Source organism: Oryx dammah, unplaced genomic scaffold (genome assembly GCF_014754425.2).
Source record: "Oryx dammah isolate SB20612 unplaced genomic scaffold, SCBI_Odam_1.1 HiC_scaffold_14, whole genome shotgun sequence".
In the NCBI taxonomy this organism is placed as follows: domain Eukaryota; kingdom Metazoa; phylum Chordata; class Mammalia; order Artiodactyla; family Bovidae; genus Oryx; species Oryx dammah.
In genome coordinates this window covers 45062649-45086883 of record NW_024070198.1, presented here as the reverse complement: position 1 = coordinate 45086883, position 24235 = coordinate 45062649, and the positions used below count along the sequence as shown (strand labels likewise).

The 24235-nt window shown below is 47.2% G+C and overlaps 1 protein-coding gene across 2 annotated transcripts in view; it reads right to left on the bottom strand.

The window, feature by feature from the left end:
- The window catches only part of DOCK1 (dedicator of cytokinesis 1), a 561005-nt gene that overhangs the window by 438382 nt on the left and 98388 nt on the right, over positions 1–24235 (bottom strand). For both annotated transcript variants that reach the window (XM_040254437.1, XM_040254438.1), the window contains exons 17-22: positions 20848–20951; positions 19501–19684; positions 13273–13370; positions 6756–6845; positions 6331–6431; positions 1123–1257 (exon numbers count right to left, since the gene is read on the bottom strand). In XM_040254437.1, coding sequence (XP_040110371.1) covers positions 1123–1257; positions 6331–6431; positions 6756–6845; positions 13273–13370; positions 19501–19684; positions 20848–20951 — 712 coding nt within the window. The remainder of the gene's footprint in view (positions 1–1122; positions 1258–6330; positions 6432–6755; positions 6846–13272; positions 13371–19500; positions 19685–20847; positions 20952–24235) is intronic.

The following is a 24235-nucleotide window of genomic DNA, read 5'->3' as shown; positions in this document are numbered from 1 at the left end:
GTTTGTGAATACCTCCCCCTCTCCCTGGCTGTTCTGGAAAGCCGACTTCAGGCCAACAAAATGAAGAGTTAATAAGAAGGTACCAACCTGGGTCCACGCTCCCTCAATTCCCCATATTCACTGATATGTTTCAAGAGGGCTGTCCTTTTAAAGGTGACATGTACTCTCTGAATCCGAGGGACACTGATTCTTAAACTCCATCTCTGTGTTTAGGCCTCACACAAGAACATCACGCTCCAATAACCGACAAGAACCAGCATCACCCACTGTAGGGCACCCAAAACAGGTGCCTCCGCAAACAGCAACAGCGGGAGTCAGCTTCAACGCCCAACACCCCATCTACCCCTGCTCCTCCTGTCTTCATTCAGACCTAAACAGCGTGGACCAACTGAAAGCTCATTTATTTCAGCCCCATTCTTTCATCTATAGATATCTAGGAAAAAACACTACTGTTCTCTACAAAATAATGAAGTCATTATTTTAAAGTGGATCGGAAATACCCCAATCCACTTTAAAGTTCAAAAACAACTCATAAATATGCCCAGATAATCCATGAAACACATCCCAAAGTTAAAACACTGAATGTCCATGCATAAGGCCATTTCGTGTATAGGAACGTCTCTCTAGAAACAAAACATGATTCCAGTTGAAGGAAAGAGGGCGGAAGCCCCACCATCTTCCCAAGTGAGTTAATTTACCTTGCTGTTTATTATTGTTGCTGTGGCTTGTTTTAATTTTGTGTGTTCTTCAAGGGGCTTTTTCCCTCTACAAAATAACACTGAAAAGAACTGGAGAACTGTACTGCCTCGGATAAAGCACCAACGCTTTCGGGAGACAATGTTTGACTCACAGGCACACAGTTCAGACTCAGGGCTCAAGACTCAAACTCAGAGAGCTTGCCTTTTACTCCACTGGGGAGCAGTTAGGGTGAGCGTGGACAGCTCCAGCCCAGAATTGCTGTCTGTTAACTGCTGTGTTCTGCTGGACCGCAGAGAAAGGAAGGGGAGGAGGAGAGAAAGGCAAAGAAGAACGAGGCAGGAGAAGGGAGAAGACGCAGGAAGGAAGGAAGGACGAAAAGGGTCTCCTCCCGGCCCTCTGGAGAGCCAGCACGGGGACACGCACTGGTTGAACAGGATCCGGGAGCGCACGATGAACTTGAAGATGTACTCTAAAGCCTTCATGGCTTTATACAGCTGGTCACTTATTCCCGGCTTCTCGGCATTGTCCACGTAGTTCCGCAAAACTTTCGTCAGCTTCCTGTTCAGAACGGAAACACACATCAACAAGGTCAGATGACTACAGTATCTCATTTCTTAACTGGGGCAGAAATACGCAAGTGGGTATTTGGGTTCTTTTTAGCTGGGTTCACAATTTATCAGTATGTGCATATTTGTGAAATGTATTCAAAACAGATTAAAAGTGACCCATAAAGCAACTCTCAGGGGAGCAAGATCTGAGCATTTAACAAGCACTTTCTAAGTTTTAGATGTCTTCCTAAGCATTTAAGAGTATTATATAATTTATTCTCCACAGCAACACTGTATGACAAGTGTTTGGTTTTACCCCTAATTTGCAGATGGAGAAGCCCAGGACTCGGTGGGTGATCTAGCATTCCAATGCTCAACAACAAAATGAAAGGGGTTTTCTTTACAGACATCTATTTTCATAATGCTCTTTTTTTTTTTTAATTGAGTGCTATTTTGTGAAGTAAAGTTGCTCAGTCGTGTCCGACTCTTAGTGACACCATGGACTGCAGCCTACCAGGCTTCTCCATCCATGGGATTTTCCACGCAAGAGTACTGGAGTGGGGTACCATTGCCTTCTCCGATTTTCAAATGATAGAGGTCGTAAGAGTAATAATCAGTTTTTAATTCTGTCCAAATATCTACATTTTCTATCGCTAGGCATGTATGTTCAGTCATGTCTGACTCTTTATGACCCCATGGACTGTAGCCCTCCAGGTTCCTCTGTCCATGGGATTTCCCAGGCAAGAATACTGGAGTGGATTGCCATTTCCTCCTCCAGGGGATCTTCCTGACCCAGAGACTGAACTCACATCTCCTGGATTGGCAGACAGGTTCTCTACCACGGAGCCAACTACTGGCCCATAAACTAATAATCTTCAAGTCAAGCCTTTTAAATCATAAAGGCCCATAAACTAATAATCTTCAAGTCAAGCCTTTTAAATCATAAAGGAATAATTACATAACTTCAGTGTATTTTCAGCTTTCGGTGCGTTCGGCTACACTGCAACTTCAAAAACTAGCAACATGTGTAAAACTTGTATGACAACAACCAACAAAATTACCCCCAAACCAAACTTCTCCACACCCTAACTTTTTCAGTAATCAACAAGAATTCCTTCTGGCTTTAAAATATTCATTAAAAACAACAACAACAACAACCTGCCAGGGTACTGACAGCATTTCTCGTTAAGTTATGAGCCAGTGTGCACCAGCTTGTTATTTGAGATTATTACAAGTCACTCATAAGAACAACTGAAACTTGGCTCGTGGATGACCTCGGAAGAACCTAAGAGAAACGATTTTACTGATAAATCACAATAAAAAGGCTTTGGGGTGACTGAGTGGATGTGAAATCATTTCTAACACTGATCAAGCTGAAGAACTCAAGAAACCGCACAGTGCTATCACAGGAGCCTTCCTGGCAGTGTGTCCTGAAGAAGCGAGGCCAGAGAGGTCCCCTTCCCTTAGGTTCCCCTGGTCCCGATCCTGGGAAGGCATCTACCCTTACAAGTCTTGTGATGGTTCTCGAGGCCTGGCAGAGCCTCTCAAGTCCTGGCATAAAACCCGTTTCATCCAGTTTAACATACTTTCCCAAACTGACAGGCCCACACACCCTGTTTTCTTAAACCCTATTGATAGCCCGAGAAATATACATTTCATCTGGAGAAGGGAATGACTACCCACTCCAGTATTCTCGCCAAGAGAATCCCATGGATAGAGGAGCCTGGTGGGCTACAGTCTATGGGGTCGCAAAGAGTCAGACACAACTGACCAACCGACGCTTTCACTTTTCACATTCATTCCATAGAAACAGATTTTGGAAATCCTTCCAATAGTTCAGTCAAAGGAAAGAACAAGCACTGGGATGACCCAGAGGGATGGTACGGGGAGGGAGGAGGCAGGGAGGTTCAGGATGGGGAACACGTGTATACCTGTGGCGGATTCATGTTGATGTATGGCAAAACCAACACAATATTGTAAAGTAATAACCTCCAATTAAAATAAATAAATTTATATATATATAAAGGAAAGAACAAAAAGAAGGAATGAGTTGCAAAAAAGTATTACCCAGAATGAGAAAATAAATCAGGAAGTCACAGGACCCGAATCCACACCCGTCACACCACTTGTAACTGTAGAAAGACCAAACTGCTCAGCCCCAGGTGAGAGGACCAGACCAATGGAGCCTCAGTTCAGTGGGGAGGAGGCCCGAACCAGCTCCGGGAAAGGTAGGTCTGTGTACAGAAGGAGCACGTCCTGCTGGTTTTTGGGAAGAACTGTCCCCAAAGCTGACGCCTCCCTCCCTCCTGGCTTGGACCAGCCCCGGTCACTCTGCCCCATGAACCACCCAGGCAGCGAGCACCTGCTCTGTGACTTAGAAGGCTAAGAAGTAACACCCACTGCCTCTGCTGCTAAGTCACTTCAGTCGTGTCCGACTCTGTGCGACCACATAGATGGCAGCCCACCAAGCTCCCCCGTCCCTGGGATTCTCCAGGCAAGAACACTGGAGTGGGTTGCCATTTCCTTCTCCAGTGCATGAAAGTGAAGAGAGAAAGTGAAGTCACTCAGTCGTGTCCAACCCTCAGCGACCCCATGGACTGCAGCCTACCAGGCTCCTCCGTCCACGGGGTTTTCCAGGCAAGAGTACTGGAGTAGGGTGCCATTGCCTTCTCCGACCCATTGCCTCTAGTCATCGTTAATTTCTTCTCGGAGTTGTTTGCAAAGAAAGGCTCCAGATCTCAACATTTATCAAAGCAAAGAGGTAAAGAAACTGCCTGGATGGGAATCTAACCTAAGCCCCTGCCCGCCTCCCCGGCAAGCTGGGGAGGGGACAGACTGTTTGTGATGATGCTTGGTACTAGAATGTCCCCTGGGCTGGAGAAGACTGCAAACACTTCATTAGGGCAGAGGCAGCCTTCCTGATTGCGTTAGAACTGCGTGAACCTCAATTATCTCCTCTGGCATTTCAAGGCGAAAATACTCAGATTCCAACGGCTGAAAAACCACTTGGGGTTGCTGGTTTGTCAAAACAAGATAAGAACACTTATTTTCCGAAATTAAAATTTTTTCTGCAGATGACAGACTGGAAGAGAGGATACAGATGCTCGGCTCCATCCTGTCATAATTCAACAATCAGATGGTACTTTCTGTGTCTTCCATGGAGTAACCTGCCCAATGCTCCCTAGGTTTGCTTCCCGCTTTGAGAATAAGGGCGAGGGGGTGCCAGAAAGAGGGCCTGGACTGCAGCACGGCAACCTTGCTGCCGTTCTGACTTTCTAAAATGAAAGTAAAAACCTAATGTGAGAACAGCTGTTTGGCTGAGTTTCAGGAAAGGAGGACGGTGGAGGTGACACAGGAGGGGGTCACATGGGACCCAGAGCAGCGTACAGGCCACCCCCAGGAACCCTGCACGGGCTCCTTTTGGTTGCTATAGCAAGATGGTGCCACCCGACCAGCAGTCTGCAGGGAACCCTCGGAAGTACAGGCCAACTGGGCTTCTCCACAGAGAGAACTGAATGTCTTAAACAAACGTTGATTAGCCAGCAAGCACCAAGCTTGTCACAGCTTGCCCTGTGTGCCTGAGGACACCCCTGCTTCCTGCCCACGTGGGGCTCCACCAGCAGCTCTGCAATAAACAAGCACTAGAGCAGATACAGAAGAATCCAAGATGTAGGGACAGGACCGCTGACCTTGAGTTCCCACAGCCAGGGACAACAGGTTCTGACCTAAATAGGGGCAAGACACAGATGGGAACTTTGATTCAAGTCCCTGGCCCTAAGTGGGAATCATTTCTAAGGAATCTAAGGGAAATGTTCTTTAAAATATTAAACCTTTCTTTTTCATTGCAGCTCACAAAGAAAAAAGTCTGAATCAGTGCCAATAAATCCTACTGTGAGAGAACGAGGAACTCGCTCTAATAATTCTAATAATAACGAAATCTAACTACTGCTTGGTGCTAAGTGCCACGGATTATTCCAAACACTTGACATGTTAAGAACTTATTAAAATTCTCAAGAAAACCTACAACCGTGCTGTTGTGCAGATGAGAAGGCTGAAGCTCAGAGATGCTAAGCAATCTAAGCTTTGCCAAGTGACAGTGGGGACACAGGCCAATGCAGCAAGTCCCAGGGTCGTGGCCTTGACACCAGGCTCCACACCTTCCCCTGGGAGCCCTATGAGACCCAACACGGGCCCAGGTAGGGAGCAGCTGGGTGAGTGGAGAGCAGCTGGCTGGGGAGTGAGAATCCTAGTTAGTTAGAGCTGAAGCTTCTGGAACAAAGGAGAGGAACTCTTTAAAGAGCAAAAAGAATCTGAAATGGAATATATGTATATATTACACACACAAACACACATAACTGAGTCACTCTGGTGTCAACCTGAAACTAACACCACCTTGCAAATCAATGCCATTTCAATAAAAACAGCTATGTAAAGAAAAGACTTTTAAAAGAAAGAAATGCAGGAGTATTAAAAGCCAATATCCAGATGAAGTTTAAAAATAATTGCCAAGCCTGCAGCTGTTTTGTCTGAGCAACATTAACATTCTGGCTCTTTAAACATCACTGAGTAACTAAACCACTTTAACAGAAAAAATAAAATTAATTTTATCCAGCTTGATCCAGCAGAACAAAAATAAATCACCTGCAACCTTAAAAAATAAAGAATGAAAAAATAGATTGAAAAGTATAAGACTGAATTTTATTAATATTCATGCTAAATAACCAATAATTTCAAGACAAGACCACATCCATTTATTCATTCATCAAATGGCTGTGAGGAAGCTGCAGTGTGGCAAGCACTCCGTATCCATATATCCATTTCATCAAACATGGAGGGAACAAACAAAGACAAAAGAAAGGTATAGAGAAGAATAAGAATTTATTCCAGAATCCTACAATGCATCCCCTATCTTTTCCAACAAGATTTTTAGGTCTGTTAAGAGGGAAACAGTAATAAAAATGATCCCAGTAAACTCACCATTGGGGAAGGGAAATGTAGAACCATAGGCAAAAGTACATGGAAAAGAGTCTTAACAAAGAAACAAAAAGAAGAACTGGTTTTAAAACAACAAAAAAGAACTTACGTGTAGGCTAAGGTTGCACTAAAGTGTTTCTTAATGTAGGTTTCCAAAACAGGATTAAAATGCTGAAATTTTCTATCAGCAATTAGTCCAATGATAAATACCTGTTAAATTAATATTTTCATTAGCAAAAGAGATGCAAACCATTTTGGAATCTTCAGCTGAATCACCTGCACCTCTGTGCGAGTCAACCGAGCGCTAACATTTTCAGACACAGGCTGGCCCGCCAGTTTACCTCTTCCGCTGCCATTCGCCTAACTACAGCGCTACATTGCAAGAAACTTTCTACCTCTCAATTCATTTGCTTTGATTGGGCTTACAATTGAAAATGCTTTCAAGGTTACTGTGATGGCTCCCACCCCAGCTTCAAAGGTTGCAACATGAAAGCCCCGTAATTTCTGAGCAGATGCAAAGTCAAGGTCTCTTACCAGAGCATCAAACACTAATGTATCAAAGGTCTCGCTCTCCGAGTTCTCCATCATGATGTTGAAGAGGGCATCCAAGGTGTCCTGGAGGAACTGGAGGGACACAAAAAGTCAACAGACGATATAAACTCACCAACTCTCCCCAGCCGATTACCTTTGGCAGAACTCCCAACACCCAGCTTTCCCGAACAGCACCTACTGATTCTTCACAGCCACGACATGCCCATGACAAAAATCTGAGATGAGTGACTTCAGAACAAAGACATGCCAGCCTAAGTTAAGCGGAGAATGTGCAGCAAGGAAGTGCAGAGCTCATCCCCCACCCCCCATGGGACCTCTCCACCCTTCTCCTGGTTTTCACCAAGACCAGGAGTTCAACAGCAACCCTGGGAAGACCGAATCTGACTTATCCCATTCACCCTGCGTGGGGCCTGAGCTAGCGAGTGGGCAGAAGCCACGAAGGAACACATTTCTAGTTTAATTAGGGATCTTCTGCAAATACAGGTGCAAGGACAGGAGAGCTATGTGATTCTGAAACTGGGGTACAGAGCAGAGGGCCAGGAAGTGCTTAATTTATTTAACAGTAATTTAGAAATCCTTTTATAGCCTACTATGTCACCATATAAATACTACAGCATAGAATGACAAAATATTAGGAATATAACTTTGAAAAAATCAGGAGACTTCAAAGTTATGTCACACTAGAAATTATCTTTGAATCCTTCCCCTATTCTCCCTAGAAAGAAGTATAAGATGAACTAAAAAGACTGCATTGGAAGTAATGAGTTCCCTGTCAGGGGGGCAGGGCAAAATGCCATACAGTGGACTACTGACCACACAGAGGACTAGAGACCACACAAGGGAATGAAGTATATGTATATTCATCGTGAAGTCACTATGGATCTGCACATTGAAACCAGGGTGAGATATCACTTCATCCAGAGTATGGTGACTATCATCAAACAGATGGACAACAGTCAAGCATGAGAAGGGCAGAGGGAAACTGGATCCCTGATACATACGCTGGTGGAAATGTAGAATGAGGCAATGGCTTTGGAAAACCAACTGACAATCCATCAAAGGGTTTAATGTAGATTTACCACGCAACTCAATAATCTCATTCCTGGGTATGAAACCAAAAGAATGGAAAATGTGTATCTGCACAAAAATGTGTACACGAATATTCAGAGGAGCTTTATTCACCATGGTCAAAACGTGGAAACAACCCAAGCGTCCGTCACCTAATGAACGGATACCCGATGAATGGAATGCTTGCATGCTAAGTCCCCTCAGTCGGGTCTGACTCTTTGCAACCCCATGAACTGCAGCCCACCAGGCTCGCTGTCCACGGGACTCTCCAGGCAAGAACACTGCAGTGGGTAGCCATTTCCGCCTCCAGGGGATCTTCCTGACCCAAGGATTGGACCCTTGTCTCTTATGTCACCTGCACTGGCAGGCAGGTTCTTTACCACTAGCACCCCCTGGGAAAGCCCATAAACTGTGGCATATCCATACAGCACAGTATTTATTATTTAAACATAAAAAGGAATGAAGTTCTGATACATGCCACCACCTGCCTTGAAAGCGTTGTACTCAGGAGAAGAAGTCAATAAGAAGAAATGTTATGTATTGTCACTCGATTTTCATAAAGTAGCTGGAATAGTCAAATCTATAAAGACAGCTGGTTGCAGGCAGAGTGGAGTGATGGCCAACAGCTATAGGGTTTCTTTTTCTGGTGATGGAAATGTTCTGAAATGAGATTGTTCAGGTAGTTGCACAACTCTGTGGATATACTGAAAACCAGGGAACTGTACGAATTAAAAGGGTGTTTTCCTGTATGTGAACTACACCCCGATCATGTGGTTATTAAGAACACAAGGAGTAAGTGAGACAGTCCCACAGCTAGGACAGAGGCGTGGCTGTGTGAGATCCCTGGACCAGGCCTTCCTTGGGTGCTCGGCCCACACACAGAACTCCAGGGCCTCTCATGTCCCTAGAGGATCCCGAGACTGAGAGACCAAACACAGAGACTTGCCTTCTCACCAGAGCTCCCCCACTTGCCCCCGTAAGCTGTGGAAGTGTGCACATTCAGGGTCCACCACTCTTCCCTGGAGGCTCAGATGGTAAAGAACCCACCTGCAGTGCAGAAGACCCGGGATGGCTCCCTGGGTCCAGAAGATCCCTTGGAGAAAGGAACGGCTACCGACTCCAGTATCCTTGCCTGGAGAAGTCCATGGACAGAGGAGCCTAGCGGACTGCAGTCCATGGGGTCGCAAAGAGTCAGACATGACTGAGCAACTAACAAAGCTCTTCTTCCCAAGAGACGACAAGCTCGCAGACCTAGCAAGCAATCTCAGACCCGTCAGGCATAAAATCCTCATTCTGTTCCATTGTGCCTCCGACCCCCTATTCTGTGCCAGTAAGTGTCACATAGAAATGGGCAGGGGAATGAAACCAGCCGGACCAGGAGGCATTCTGGTCTAGACACCCATGGTTCTGTCAACTCCGTAATTATTTAAGCCTGCATCACCTTCATTACTTTTATATCATTTCCCATCGTTTTCAGATTGTAAAAGCTTTGCAAAGGTCAAAATTTGATGCCATCTGCTAAAAGCCCAATGTTCCTGCCAAGAGACTCACCAGGTGCCAAGCCCTGGCTTGGCACAGTTCGAGGAAATAGGTCCACCCACCCCACCCAGATGAATGACACAGAAACGGGGGCGGGGCCTGGAACGCTGCAGCAGGGCAGGGACAGGAGTGTCCTGAGGGTGGGCCCTCACCCATGGCCATGAAAGGGCTGCTTTTGACTCCCACCCTCTCTCCAATACCATCCACTGAAAACCACGATCACCATTTTCATATGAGCAAATATTTTCTTCAAGCAAGGTCACTTTTTCGAAATGACCAAATACTTTCAACAGTCTATTAGGCAATGTCATCTTTCCAGTAAAAGTTACGAATACACAGGGACTTCTCTGGTGCGCCAGTGGTTAAGACCTCATCTTCCAGTACAGGGGGTGCAGGTTCAATCCCTGATCAGGGAGCTTAGATCACACACACCTTGAGGCCAAAAAACCAAAAGACAAAACAGAAGCAATAGTGTGATAAAATCGATAAAGACTCTAAAAACTGTTGCTGTTGTTCAGTTGCTAAGCTGTGTCCAGCTCTGCAACCACATGGACTACAGCACACAAGTCTTCCCAGTCCTCCACTGTCTCCCAGAGTTTGCACGAATTCATGGCCATTGAATCCATGATGCCATCTAATCATCTCATCCTCTGCCGCTCCCTTCTCCTCCTGCCTTCGATCTTTCCCAGCATCAGAGTCTTGTCCAATGATTTTCTGCATCAGGTGGCCAAAGTATTGGAGCTTCAGCTTCAGCATCAGTCTTTCCAATGAATATTCAGAGTTGATTTCCTTTAGGATTGACTGCTTTGATCACCGTGCTGTCCAAGGGACTCTCAAGAGTCTCCTCCAGCACCCCAATTCAAAAAAATCAATTGTGTGGTGCTCAATCTTCTTTATGGCCCAAGTCTCACATCTGTCCATGACTATTGGAAGAACCATAGCTTTGACTATATGGACCTTTGTCAGCAAAGTGATCTCTGCTTTCTGATACGCTGTCTAGATTTGTCATAGCTTTTCTTCCAAGGAGCAAGTGCCTTTTAATTTCGTGGCTGCAGTCACTGTCCTCATTGATTTTGGAGCCCAAGAAAAGAAAATTTGTCACTGCTTCTACTTTCTCCCATTCTATTTGCCATGAAGTGATGGGACTGAACGACATGGTCTTAGTTTTTCTAATGTTGAGTTTCAAGCCAGCTTTTTCACTCTCCTCTTTCACCCTCATCAAGAGGTTCTTTAATTCCTCTAAAGAGTTCCTTAAAAAAATGGTACACATCAAAAAAAAAAAAAAGTCTTAAGAAAAAAGTTACAAATACACAAAAGGGGGCTCTTAAATAAGTGGAATAAGATGCATAGCCTGTAAATGTTCTTCCATATAATGGAAAGCAGCCCCATGCAGGCTGGGTCACCGTGTGGTCCTTAGATGAGTCCGTCTTCCACTCTAGGCCTAAGGGTATTAAGACATGCTGGTGACTGGAAAGAATAAACTCAGGCAAAGCAGGTAAGGGCCAGACAGGTCCTCCAGGCCTGGGCAGTTCCAGTGGACACAGGGTCACCAGAGAGGTGAAATATCACCTCCAGGGATGAACAATAGGAGATGATAATAGATCAGCTAAAAGGAACAGAGGAAGGCAATAAAACCAGGTGGCTCTAGATTTTCCGTGGTCAGCGTAACAAAAGTTCAACAGAAATACAAGTAATCCCTGACGTGATACAGGGGCCGCAAAATGAAAGAGGACACAATTTCATTGACTGTGGGTCTTTTAAAGAAGTGCTGTGAAGTTATTCAGCCAGTTTTCATCTGAATTAGGGAATTCACAGAACCCTGGAAAGTTTAAAATACAATTAACAATTGTCCAAGCCAGGAGAAGAAGACAAGGGCCGGGAAAAGATGATTACACTTTGAAGATTAGCAAGGATATATTTGAATGGTTATACAATGAATTCAGGAGAACAACGCCACTGAATTAATTTATACTGAAGCTAACCACACTGCTGTTTAATTGAGACCATTTGAAGTAATTAATTTTTAGAGAGATAAGGTTGTCTCCCTCCGCAAGCATCTCACGGAGGGTACGGGGCTAAGATAGCAGCACAGACCTGGCAGCAGGGAGCCTGCTCAGGGGGCCAGCCTGCTGCCACCAGCCCGGGTGGAGCCCAGTAGCCACGGATGGGCACTGCCTTCCGTACAAAGAGGAGTCACCGAGCAGACAGCAGACAAGGAGAGGCTGAAGAAAATACCAAAAGCGCCAACAAGGACCAAACTGAGCGTTCCAAGGGACCTCCGATCACACCAGTCTGACTGTCCAATCTCAGATGAAGATTCAGGAGGGCATCCAGCATTGCTCCAGAGCTTGCTCTGTGCGAGGCTAAGAAATAAACCAAGACTGCAGTGGGGGAAAGCAGCTAAGACTGAAGACTGCGACTTCACGGATACAGCACCAAGTTTTCCACATCGATGACAGAGCTTCTGGGTAAGCCGAGAGCCAGGACGGCAGGACAGTGATGAGGATAAATCATGACACTCTTGCACACCTCCCAGGGCCAGAACCTTATGCAGCCTCCACAACGATTATCTGAGCAAGGCACTCTGGTCCTATCCATTTTACAGCAGGGAAAGTGTGTGTGTTAGTCGCTTAGTCGTGTCCGACTCTTTGTGACCCCACAGACTGTAGTCTGCCAGGCTCCTCCTCTATCCATAGAATTCTCCAGGCAAGAATACTAGAGTGGGTGGCCATTCCTTTCTCCAGGGGATCTTCCCAGCCCAGGGATTGAACCTGGGTCTCCTGCATCGCAGGCAGATTATTTACTATCTGAGCCACCAGGGAAGCCCAGCAAAGACACAGGCTACGACAGGGAAAGCAAGGCTTAAACGAGGTTATTCAAAATACAGTAACCCCACAGTGAGGACCCACTGGACGAGAACCCAGAGTCCTAGACTCGGTTGATTCCAAAGACCATTTCCATCACAGTGAAGCCAGGCCACCCTCCCCGACCAGGGTCCAAGAAGGACTCTGGCCTCCTAGAGGCATGTGTCAACATCCTGAAGACACTGGTGGTTTAAGGGGTCAGAGCCAGAGCCCCACGCCGGCAGACCAGGTTTCATCGCACTTGGCAGGTATGCTGGTTTTTACCACTCCAAGGTTTGTGACAACCCTGGGATCCAGCAAGTTTATCAGCCCCGTTTTTCCAAAAGCACTCCCTCACTCGGTGTCTCTGGGTCATGTTTTGATAATTTTCACGTTATTTCCAGCTTCTTCATTGCTATATTTGTGGTGGTGATGTGATTGGCAATCTCTGATACGACTACTGCAAAGGGGTTATCAATCACTGAAGATTACGGTGACAGCATTTCTCTCAACAAGGTATTTTATAATTAAGGTATGGACATGATTTTTTTTAATTCTGGAAGGTTTATCGGGGGGCGGTGTTTTTATTGAAGTACAGTTTATTTACAACGTGTTAGTTTCAGGTGTACAGCACAGCGGTTCAGCCATACATATATATCCATGTACATATAAACACACACGTATATTACATATGTATTACATATTGTACATAATACATTATATATTATATATTATAGGTTTTTATATTCTTTTTCCATTACAGGTTTTTATAAAATAATGAGCTTAGTCCCCTGTGCTGTACACGAGGTCCCTGTTGGTTACCCATTTTATATCATACCTAGTAGCTTTTCTGACACGACGCTACCGCACACTCGAAAGACTACAGCAGGGTGTGGGCATCCCTTTGATTTGCATCGAGGAACCAAATAATTCCCGTGACCTGCTTTCCCACCACAATGTGAAGCCAAACCCACCGTATCTTGGAGGCATGGCTCTACCGTCTTGGGAGGCCGCACCTACCCCTGTTCCTACACTTCAGGCCATGTTACCTTCACCACCTCTCCGCCGTCCACCTTCATCAGCTGCCTCAGGTTCTGCTGCAGCAGGTTGGTGTTGGATCGCCACTTCAGGAGTCCCAGCAGGTCCACTGGAAACAGGAAATGACAATCAGTTCCTCCCAGCGAGGACCCGGTCTCCCTCACGCACCCATCATATCAGGTCTCCAACATCACTTTTTGAACGGAAAAACCAAGTCTGTTTGGAAATGTTCACCAGCTAAATATTTCAATACATTTCTAGAGGCATCCTTGATGCCCAGTGCAGCTGAATTCATTACTTTCAATTACATTTACCATGAAATGATTTACAAACAAAAGATTCAGAAAGGCAGCTAGGAGCCCATGAAAGGAAGACCAGCCTTCCCACCTACAAGAAGGCAAATCAGAGCAGCAGCAGGCCTGCGAGGCCGCTCCTGGCAGCTTCTCCTCAGCGGTTATTCCCTGCTTGAGAATAAGATTCTTACTTTTTAAGATAAATTAACATAAAATAAGGGCCTCCCCGACGGCTCAGCAGTAAAGAAACTGCCTGCAATGTGGGAGACACAGGAGATATGGATTCAGTCCCTAGGTTGGGAAGATTTCCCCTGGAGGAGGAACTGGCAACCCATTCCAGTATTCTTGCCTGGGAAATCCCGTGGACAGAGGAGCCTGGAGAGCCACAGGCCAAGGGGTCACAAAGAGTCGGGCATAACTGAGCGCCTGGGCATGCGATATAAAATAACCAACTCAAACGCAGTACTGAGAATGCAAGGGGACAGTCCCTGAGGGAGACAGGAACACTGGCCACTGCTCTACTGAGCCTGCCTCCCTCACCATGGCTGGGCCATTCTATGAGTCTTTATGTTTGTTTTCTAACAGAAAAACCACAAGTTGAATGCATTGATTTTTGCAGACTAAAGACATTGTGGAAGACAATGCTGAGAAATGATTTTGTTTAAGGCATGAAGACAGACTCCAAAACATCTCGAGGAAAAGACGTGGGCCTACACAACTCTCACTTGAAGTCGTATTAATATCCCATTACGTGAAAAAAACACAACTAGCAAAACACATCTAATGTGCTGTTTATGCTCATCAGGAATGAACTTCTGCTACAGACACTGTCTCTATTAAAAAAAAAAACAAAACCCTGCTGCTGCTGCTGCTAAGTCGCTTCAGTCATGTCCGACTCTGTGCGACCCCCCAGACGGCAGCCCACCAGCCTCCCCCATGCTTGGGATTCTCCAGGAAAGAACACTGAAAAGAAAATCATAATTTTGGCAATAAGGTAGAATTTCAGTGAACACGAGACAACAGTTTTAATTTAAGGATGTGAAACTGTTAGTCGCTCAGTCATGTCAGACTCTGCAACCCCATGAACTGTAGCCTGCCAACCTCCTCTGTCCCTGGGGTTTCCCAGGCAAGAATACCGGAGTGGGAAGCTGTGCCCTCCTCCAGGGGATCTTCCTGACCCAGGGATCAAACCCAGGACTTCTGCATTACCATCTGAGCAGTCAGGGAAAGCCCATAAAGATCAAACCACATACAACACAGACAGGTGATGAGCGCCAAACACAGTCTCATTTATATGACCTCACCCAAGCACAGGTGTGGAAGGTAAGAGTTACAAACAGGAAAACGCAGCGGGACACCCTAGTGTATTTGGAATATGAACAGCATAGTTTCAAGCATCATTTGGGCCATGCTGAGAGTTGGACCATAAAGAGGCCTGAGTGCAAAAGAATTGATGCTTTTGAACTGTGGTATTGGAGAAGACTAATCCCTTGGACTGCAAGGAGATCAAACCAGTTGTTCCTAAAGGAAATCAATCCTGAATATTCATTGGAGGGACTGATGCTGAAGCTGAAGCTCCAATACTTTGGCCACCTGATGTGAAGAACTGACTCATTAGAAAAGACATTGATGGTGGGAAAGATTAAAGGCACGAGCAGAAGGGGAAGACAGAAGATGAGATGGTTGGATGGCATCACCAACTCAATGGACATGAGTTTGAGCAAGTTCCAGGAGATGATGAAGGACAGGGAAGCCTGGCATGCTGCAGTCCATGAGGTCACAAACAGTCAGACATGACTGCGCAACACAACAGCAGCAACAGCCAATTTATGACCTTGGACAAGTACGTTCACCTCAGTTTTCCTATCTGAACAATGGGTGCATGGTTCCCTGAGTCACAGGGTTGGTGCAAGATTAAACAGTAAGACGTGGAAAAAGCACTCAGCATGATGCCCGGCAGGAAGACCTGCAGCAGCCATCCATCAAACAGATGAACATTTTAGTCATTCATCAAGAAAGCTGACATATTTTAATTTCTAATCAAAAGGTAAGTCATGAGACAGGCTACATCCTGCTCAGTCATGCTCTCAGTCCTGGGGTTAAGGGAGCTTTCTGCTGCTGCTGCTGCTAAGTCGCTTTAGTCGTGTCTGACTCTGTGTGACCCCAGAGACGGCAGCCCACCAGGCTCCCCCGTCCCTGGGATTCTCCAGGCAAGAACACTGGAGTGGGTTGCCATTTCCTTCTCCAATGCATGAAAGTGAAAAGTGAAAGTGAAGTCGTTCAGTCGTATCCAACTCTTTGCTACCCCATGGACTGCAGCCTACCAGGCTCCTCTGCCCATGGGATTTTCCAGGCCAAGAGTACTAGAGTGGATTGCCATGGCCTTCTTGGAAGGGAGCTTTCTACCTCATAAGAATTACCAGCAATTTTTTTTTTTTTAAACAGAGGCTAGTTAATATGAATCCATTCAAGCAAAGTTAGTGGCACTTTGGCTTAGAGGGAGGCTGAGGTTCACCTCTACACTGTTCTTTTGAGAAAAGATCATCATGTTAGTCACTCAGTTGTGTCTGACTCTTTGCAACCTATGGTCTGTAGCCACCCAAGCTCCTCTGTCCATGGGATTCTCCAGGCAAGAATACTGGAGTGGGTTGCCATGCTCTTCTCCAGGGGACCTCCCGGACCTAGCGGTGGAACCCGGGTCTCCTGAACTGCAGGCAGAGTCTTTACCATCTGAATCATAAGGGAAGCCCTTGAGATATTGGGAAATGACTGAGGTCAAAGAGGGCAGGGACCTTGGGGAGCTGGCCGAGCTCCCCCTCCTCAAAGGTGTCTGTCCACTGCTAATTAGCCCAGCTGTATCTTTCTGAGAACACCTTTGAGGAGGGGGAGCTTGACCAGCCCCTAGGTACCCAGCGCTCAATCCCCAGTAGCCACTGCAGTCTGGCCCGTAATAACGCTCCATGTTAGGGTTTCTCTCCTTCTCACTCGGCTTTAAGCTAACTCAGGAGAGGACCCACGTCTCCTACTTGGCCTCCTCTCCCCCATAGCATCCACACAGTGCTGAGAACAGAGACGCTTCACACAAATCTCGATGAGTCATGCAGCCACTCCTTTTCCCTAAGTTTCGGACCTTCGCAGGAACAAATCACAGTCTCGGAAAAATGACTCCCTCAAATGAGAATCTGGGTCTCAACGCCAACTGGGGCAACTCCATCTCACACACCTGACAAGCCACCATCCCGAGAAGAGGCATCGCTGGCTGGTGTGAAATGAACAACAAAAGACGGGTCCCCCTGGCTCTCAGTAAGCTGCGTCGCTGAGAGCTGCAATTTCCTGGTTGCCCAGCAACAGCCGCTGCGGAAGCCAGGGTGCCCTGCCCTCAGTCCCAGGCAGAGGACTACCCTGAGACTGGTGGAACTCGCAGAGTCAGGAAGTCAGAGACAGTGAAACGCATCTCCCTGGGAAATTACTGTGACTTAATACCTTGAGAATACCCTGGTTCGCAGTCCTCTTCTCCAGGGACATGTGGGTTAAGGAGGATTCTGTGGGTGGGCCCAACCTACCTGCTATTCAGAACACTGTTTAATGGGGAAACATATTCAAATTGCAAATAACAGCTTCCAAACGTGCTTCTGGAATATGACCCACAGGGAAGAGGGTGGCTTATAACACAACGAAGATGGCACGACCCAGCAGATGCTGAAGTACTCCATGAGAGAGGCTGCCCTGAGTTCAAAGAGGCCTAGAATAGGAGTCCCCAGCATCCGGAATCCAATGCCTGATGATCTGAGGTGGAGCTGATGCAGCAATCACAGAAATAAAGTGCACAATAAATGCGATGTGCTTGAACCACCCCAAAACCATCCCACCCAGCCCTCTATCCCCCAGTCCGTGGAAAAACTGTCTTTCACGAAACTGGTCCCTGCCGCCAATAAGGTTGGGGGCCGCTGTCTAGAGGAGTAGCTGGTCGTCGGGCAAGTGGACTGTGAAGTCCGTATCCAGGGTGACATCTGACCTATGGGGTCATCCTCACTATAACCCAGTCTCAAACCAGCGCCCAACCTGCCGGTGGCATCTTCCTCAGGGAATTAAGCTTGCAAAGTGCCTGCACATAACCTACTCTTTCCCAGGTATGCAGGGAACCCAATGCCCCCGGGTAGGGTTTTCACCCGCTCAGAGCACAACCCCAGGCTGGGAGAATTCAAAATGCGCCAGGCAAACCATGATAAGAAGGTATTGTTAGAAAGAGGTATCCAAGTAGCCTTCAAGCATCTGAGTGACATGCTACTCTCTGCCGCACACCCTCCACCCACGCCCCACCCCGCAGCCGGTCCCAATTTACTCATGAGACAAACGGTGAGAAACACAGCTTGCAGAGCCCAGTAGAACCAGGCGGATCCCGCAGGCGGAGAAAGACTGAACGGGGCCCACACCCCCCAGGCCAGCACACCCTCCGCTACCAAGCAGGGGCTTCCAGAATATGGGGCTACTTTTGGCCCCTGCTACTGCTGCTGCTGCTGCTAAGTCGCTTCAGTCATGTCCGACTCTGTGCAACCCCAGAGACGGCAGCCCACCAGGCTCCCCCCGTCCCTGGGATTCTCCAGGCAAGAACACTGGAGTGGGTTGCCATTTCCTTCTCCAAAGCATGAAAGTGAAAAGTGAAGTCGCTCAGTCGTGTCCAACTCTTAGCAACCCCATGGACTGCAGCCCACCAGGCTCCTCCATCCATGGGGTTCTCCAGGCAAGAGTACCGGAGTAGGGTGCCATTGCCTTCTCCCTGATTATCCTGTTAAAGTCCAAACGATGACTGTCCCTTGGGCCCCAGCTTTAAGGACAACTTGCAAGACACAATTCATGACAGCAACAGACATTAATAATCAAAACCCACATCAGGTGGCTAAGAGGGAAAAATTGGATTTTCAAGTTGACTTTCAAGAGAGCATGAAGCTACTCTGCACAGCTGTGAGACGGTCACATTCAGGAAGCTAGATTATTCAGTGTAGGGTCTGTGCAGAGGGGTCTCTGCCTCGACCAGATGGTGTACTCTGAATCAGAAGTGGCCCCTGGCCAGGTGGCCACACTGCAGCGAGGCTGCGAGCAGTGGGGACAAGGCCGAGGAGCCTCGCCACCAGAGCGGGGACGCCGGGCACCATCTGGTGCTGCCTAAGACTGTGCTTTGGTGTGGGTGCATCAGCAAGGGGCACCTTATCTCCCCAACGGGGGGGACTAGAAATGTTATCAACAGCAGCTTTTAAAAGTAAAGGTAACTGGTAATTATTTCAATGAGCAAAGAGGAGAGGGGAAGGCCCAAGAGGGTGGAATCTCACACCCTACACTTCTCATAGCCCTCAGAGAGCCCTAGGAGACAGGCACTATAACCAGGACACAGATGAGGAACACGAGCTTGGGGACCCTAGTTCAAGGTCATTCCCAGGGTTCAAGCCTGGGGCACTGGTCTGACTCCCAATTATGCAGACTTTCCTTTATGCCATGCTACCTTCCCTTGGCCAAAATTCTTTTTCAAAAGTATATTCAGGGACGTCCCCGGTGGTTCAGTGGCTGAGACTCAGCACTCCCAATGCAGGGGACCTGGGTTCAATTCCTGGTCAGGGAACTAGATCCCATATGTGGCAACTAAGATCCGGGGCAGCCAAACAAATAGATACGTAGACGGATAATTTTTTAAAAGTAAATTCATCACTTTGAGGTTCATCCTTAGAGTAAAAGCAGAATGTGAGTTTCAAAGCAGAAGGGCCGTCAGCCCCGCCCTCTTTCCCTGGTCATCAGCATCCCCACAGGTCATCACAGAGCAAGGGCGTGGAGGGCTCACAGGTAGGAGTCGGGCACCTGGGGAAGCCTCCTGCATCCAGCAGGGAGCACAAGAAAGAGGGGGCGGAAGGAGAAAAAGTGCGGAGAGGCGTGCAGGTTTCCACGCCCCACACCCACCATTCTGGGTCAGCTTGGTGGAGCACACGAGCGTGGAAATCTGGAAGGAGTCCTTGCTGATGGTACAGCTCCCAAGGCTCTGCATGCTCTTGCCTGTGGCCGAGTGGCCCTTCTCCTCCAGCTCGGCCTTGGTGGAGGGCAGGCTCAGGTACGTGCCCGCGTCCTCCAGCTTCTTCGCTTCCGCCTGCAGGTTTAACGCCACAACAGGTCACACGCGACTCAGAGCACCCCGCAATTTATTCTACCCCTTTGTGATCCTTAATCCTTGAACCATCATGACATTTGCTTTTTTATTATTTCCTAAACAGTTTATTTTTTAATGTTTTATACTAGAGGATACCTGACTGACAATGTTGTGCGTACTTATAGGTACACAACAAAAAGACCCAGTTATACATATCGTCGTTGTTTAGTTGCTAAGCTGTGTCCGACTCGTTTGCACACTCATGGACTGTACCTCACCAGGCTCCTCTGCCCATGGGATTTTCCAAGCAAGAATACCGGAGTGGGATGCCATTTTCTTCTCTAGGGGATCTTCCCAACCCAGGGATTGAGCCTGCATCTCCGGCATTGCAACTAGATTTTTTACCACTGAGCCACCAGGGAAGCCTACAGTCATACATCTACATGTGTCTATTCTTGTATCAATTATTTTCCCAACTAATTTGCTATATAATATTGAGCAGGGGACTTCCCCAGTGACCCAGTGGTTAGGACACCTCGTTTCCACTGCAAGGGGCATGGGTTTGATCTCGGGTCAGGGAACTAAGATCCCACATGCTGCACAGTCAAAAAAAAAATAATAATAACAATAATAATAATAATAGGAAAAAACAGCCATAATATTGAACTGAGATCTTGTGCTAAATTGCTTATCTTTAATATTTCCCTTGTTCCTCTAGATGAATTCACACTCACAGAGCATTTTGTAAACAGAATCTAATGTGTTATTATGGGCTTCCCAGGTGGCTCGAGTGGTAAAGAACACGCCTGCCAACGCAGGAGACGTAAGAGATGCACGTTCAATCCCTGGGTCAGCAAGATCCCCTGGAGAAGGAAATGGCACCCCACTGCAGTATTTTTGCCTGGAGAATCGCACGGACAGAGGAACCTGGTATCCATGGTGTCACTAAGAGTCAGACACGAATTAGCGACTAAAACAAACAAACATCTCCCCTTAGGAACAGCTAAAAAGCTGGTCATCTGAAATGTTCATTTTCAGAATTAAAAGTTGCTAGAGAGTATTGTTGCCACAAAGATGGGAGATGTCCACTCAGGCCAGGAAGCCCAAAGAGGCTTGAAGCAATCAACATCAACAGCATCACACCAACAGAAAAAAGAACGCACCTTGTAGACGATAAGATCGTGCTCCCCGTCCCTCAGGGTGGTCCCATCGTAGCGCATGAGCTTTACAAAAGCGAGGGCAAATATTTTCTCAGATTTGTCCTTAGCTGCAACGGAGATCAATAATCATTTTCCACAGCCGTCACGACAAAAATAACATCATAAACTGTCACGAGAGCTGCCTTTCTGAAAAAATTACAAAACTGTTTTGACAGATGTTGAAGTAAACATAAATACACAGAGATGGAGACAACATTCACATATCACAGAGGGATCCTTGGGCTCAAACTAATCTGTAAACTCAGAGCAATGTTAGAGTTTCCTCGTGGAAGTTCAAGACGGAATCTGGAGTAAAGGACCAAGAGTAGAAGGATGCTTTTGAAGGGGAACACGGACGGAGGTCTGCAATACTGAAAGCCGAGAGTAACTGGAAAGAGCTAACAGTGAAGATGGCGTTTGCAGCCTAGGGATTCACAGATAAACAGGGCAGAACACACAGGCCATCGCAAGTGACCGCTATAAGGAGCAAATCCTTCCCTAAGAAAACAGACGGTCAATACGGAAAATCAAGACAAAGAGATGCCCACCTTGGACCCTGCACTAACGTAAGTCGCAGGTGGACTAGACACCGGAACATGAAATTTCATTCGCTTTGGCGAGGAAGTCCTTCCCCCAAAGTCAGCATGGGAGACTCAGCTCTTCATTTCATTCAAGTTTCCACCAAGGAGTCACCAGCTTGGAAGTGACCAGCCTGCGCCGAAGAGCAAATGCAGACCCTGGTCCTACCTGGTACTCAACTAATCGGTCTTCACAACGTCCAGGAACTGAACTGTTAGGTTTTGTTCTGTTCCACAAAATTGTTAGGCTGAAGCCTACTCCCCGCATGGCTGTACTGGAGAAAAGGCCTAAAAGGAGGGTCTTAAGGTTGAATGGTCATAAGAGTGAGGCTCTGACCCCATAGAATGGGGGCCCTTATAAGAAATAGAACAGACACCAGCTCTATCCTCCTCCATGTGAGCTCTCAGGTTCTCACCAGACCCGACCACACAGGTGCCCTGAGCTCCGACTTGCAGCCTGCAGAACTGTGAGAAATCGCCACTGTTAAATCACCCAGTCTATGGTATTTTGCTGTGACTGCCCAGCAGATTGAGACAAATCCCTATCACTACCAGATTACCAAGCCTGTACTGTGTGTGTGCATGTGTGTGCATGCGCCGAGTGTGTGTGTGCAAGTGTGTGTTTGTGTGTGTGTGTGTGTGTGTGTGTGTGTGTGTATGCGTGAAAATTTATCATTAGCTTCATCCACTGGGTTTTCCCATGAAAGAAACGTTGTGTATTTTTTCACTGCTATTTCCCCAGTGTGTAACGTAGTGCCTGCTATATATCAGATACTCAATAAACATTTGTTCTAGTTGGGGAGACGCCAACAAATGAGTTCTTTCAGATAAGAAAGAAAACAAAAGTCGGGAGCTTGTTAAAGCGCTATGATGGGAACAGGGACGACCCAGCTGGCTGGTCAGAAAGGTCTCTCTGAGAAGACAGACTACATATGACCCAAAATGTAAACCCTCCAGGAAAAGAGATGACCAAATACAGAGGCCCTAAATAGGAGCGGCCTGGCTTGCTTGGGGGCTGACAGCCAGTGAGGCTGGTGAGCAGAGGGGAGTGCAGGCTCTCGGGTGGGCAGGTGCCCAATCAGGAAGACATGAATGAGGACTCTGGGCTGAAGAAAGGGATGTGTGATGAATTTTCAGAGAGGCAAGCTGAACACAGCATGGAACCACTGAGTTCAAGGCTAGAAAATACCTTTAAAATTACAGATCCCAGATTATATTTTTAGAGATGAAACAACAGAGGTCCGAGAGCAATACATCTGCCCACCTTGAGTCAGAGGCTCAAAATACTTACTCTAGGACATCACTGCATAAGATACTATATCTCATTGATCTTTGCATTCCTGGAATATAATAGGTGCTCAATAAATGCTAGCTAATGAGGTAAGTGAATGATTGACTAACCAAAGATAAAAGGACAGATAAAAGCAAAATATATGTACCCTAGGAGTCAAAAAATAACTTTGTGAAAGGGTTCTTGAAAACATAAAACTTCTCAGTGTTCAAGAGAGAGGGAAGAGATCCTTCCAAGTTTGTGCTGTGCTGAGTCGCTCAGTCATGTCTCTTTGCAACCCCGTGGACTGTAGCCCACCAGGCTCCTCTGTCCATGGGATTCTCCAGGCAAGGATACTGGAGTGGGTTGCCATGCCCTCCTCCAGGGGATCTTCCCAACTGAGGGATCAAACCCAGGCCTCCCGCACGGCAGGTGGACTCTTTTCCATCTGAGCCACCAGGTTCTAAGTTTGTACAGACATGAAGAACATTAAAGCACGTCTCTGTGAAATCAGCCGTGGTTCAAGACACGTGACCACCCTTGCCAGCAGACAGCTTCCCCCAGCCCTACTATTAAGTAGGACAGAATTTAAAAGCGCACCTTTAAACTATTAATACTCTGCCTCTTCACATCAGGAATGGACTGCACTTATCGCATGTTCATTAGCAGCCACGAGGCAGACAACACATTTACACGTCAGGAGTCACAGGAGAAGACCTCACGCCCCAGAGGGCAGCAGGCAGGGCTGCCCACCCAGCCAGCCCCCCAACAAAGAAGGGAAACTCCTGGGAGGTCGGCCTCAGAAGGCACACATCTGCCCATATCCAGAGGAAACATCAGCTGATGTATCTGAATTGCTAACACGTTGCAGGACGGCGTTAGACCACTCACATACCAGCACCAAACTTTCCCAGCAACCCCAAGGACAGAGCCCAGCGTGAGAAACCCCATCACCTGCTTCCAGAAGGGGTAAAGCAACACGTTTTGCTGGGGACAGTAGGGAGCGGATGCAGTGTGGCCTCAGCTCGCCCCATTTCTCCCCCAGAGTATGCGCAGACAAGGCAGCAGTCGAGGTCCCCCTGTGGCCCCCATCGCTAGGGTGGCCCACCAACTTCACCATCATCACACTTGCTATGCTCCACACGTTCCCCCAACCCCCACCAGCTGTGGCCGGGGGGACTTCATTAATTATGCAAATGTATCATGATAGCATCGTGTCTGTAATGAGTACTTAAAACTGACAAGGAAAACAAGGATTTGGAAAATTAAAATGCTACCGAAGAGATCCCTCTGCCATAGTCTAATCTATTAATTAGGGGGAATGACGGTGTTCTAAAGGGGAAGCGTGCTTCTGCAAGAAGTCCTCTGTGCATTCGAGAACTCTGCCTGCCCTGCAGCGAGGCTCCTCACCCTCACCTCCCCAGCAGCCCCTGCCCCCCGCCACCACGACTTCCTCTGTGCAGGGTGCAGAGCCCACCACAGCCTCCAGGACTTGGCTGAGGTC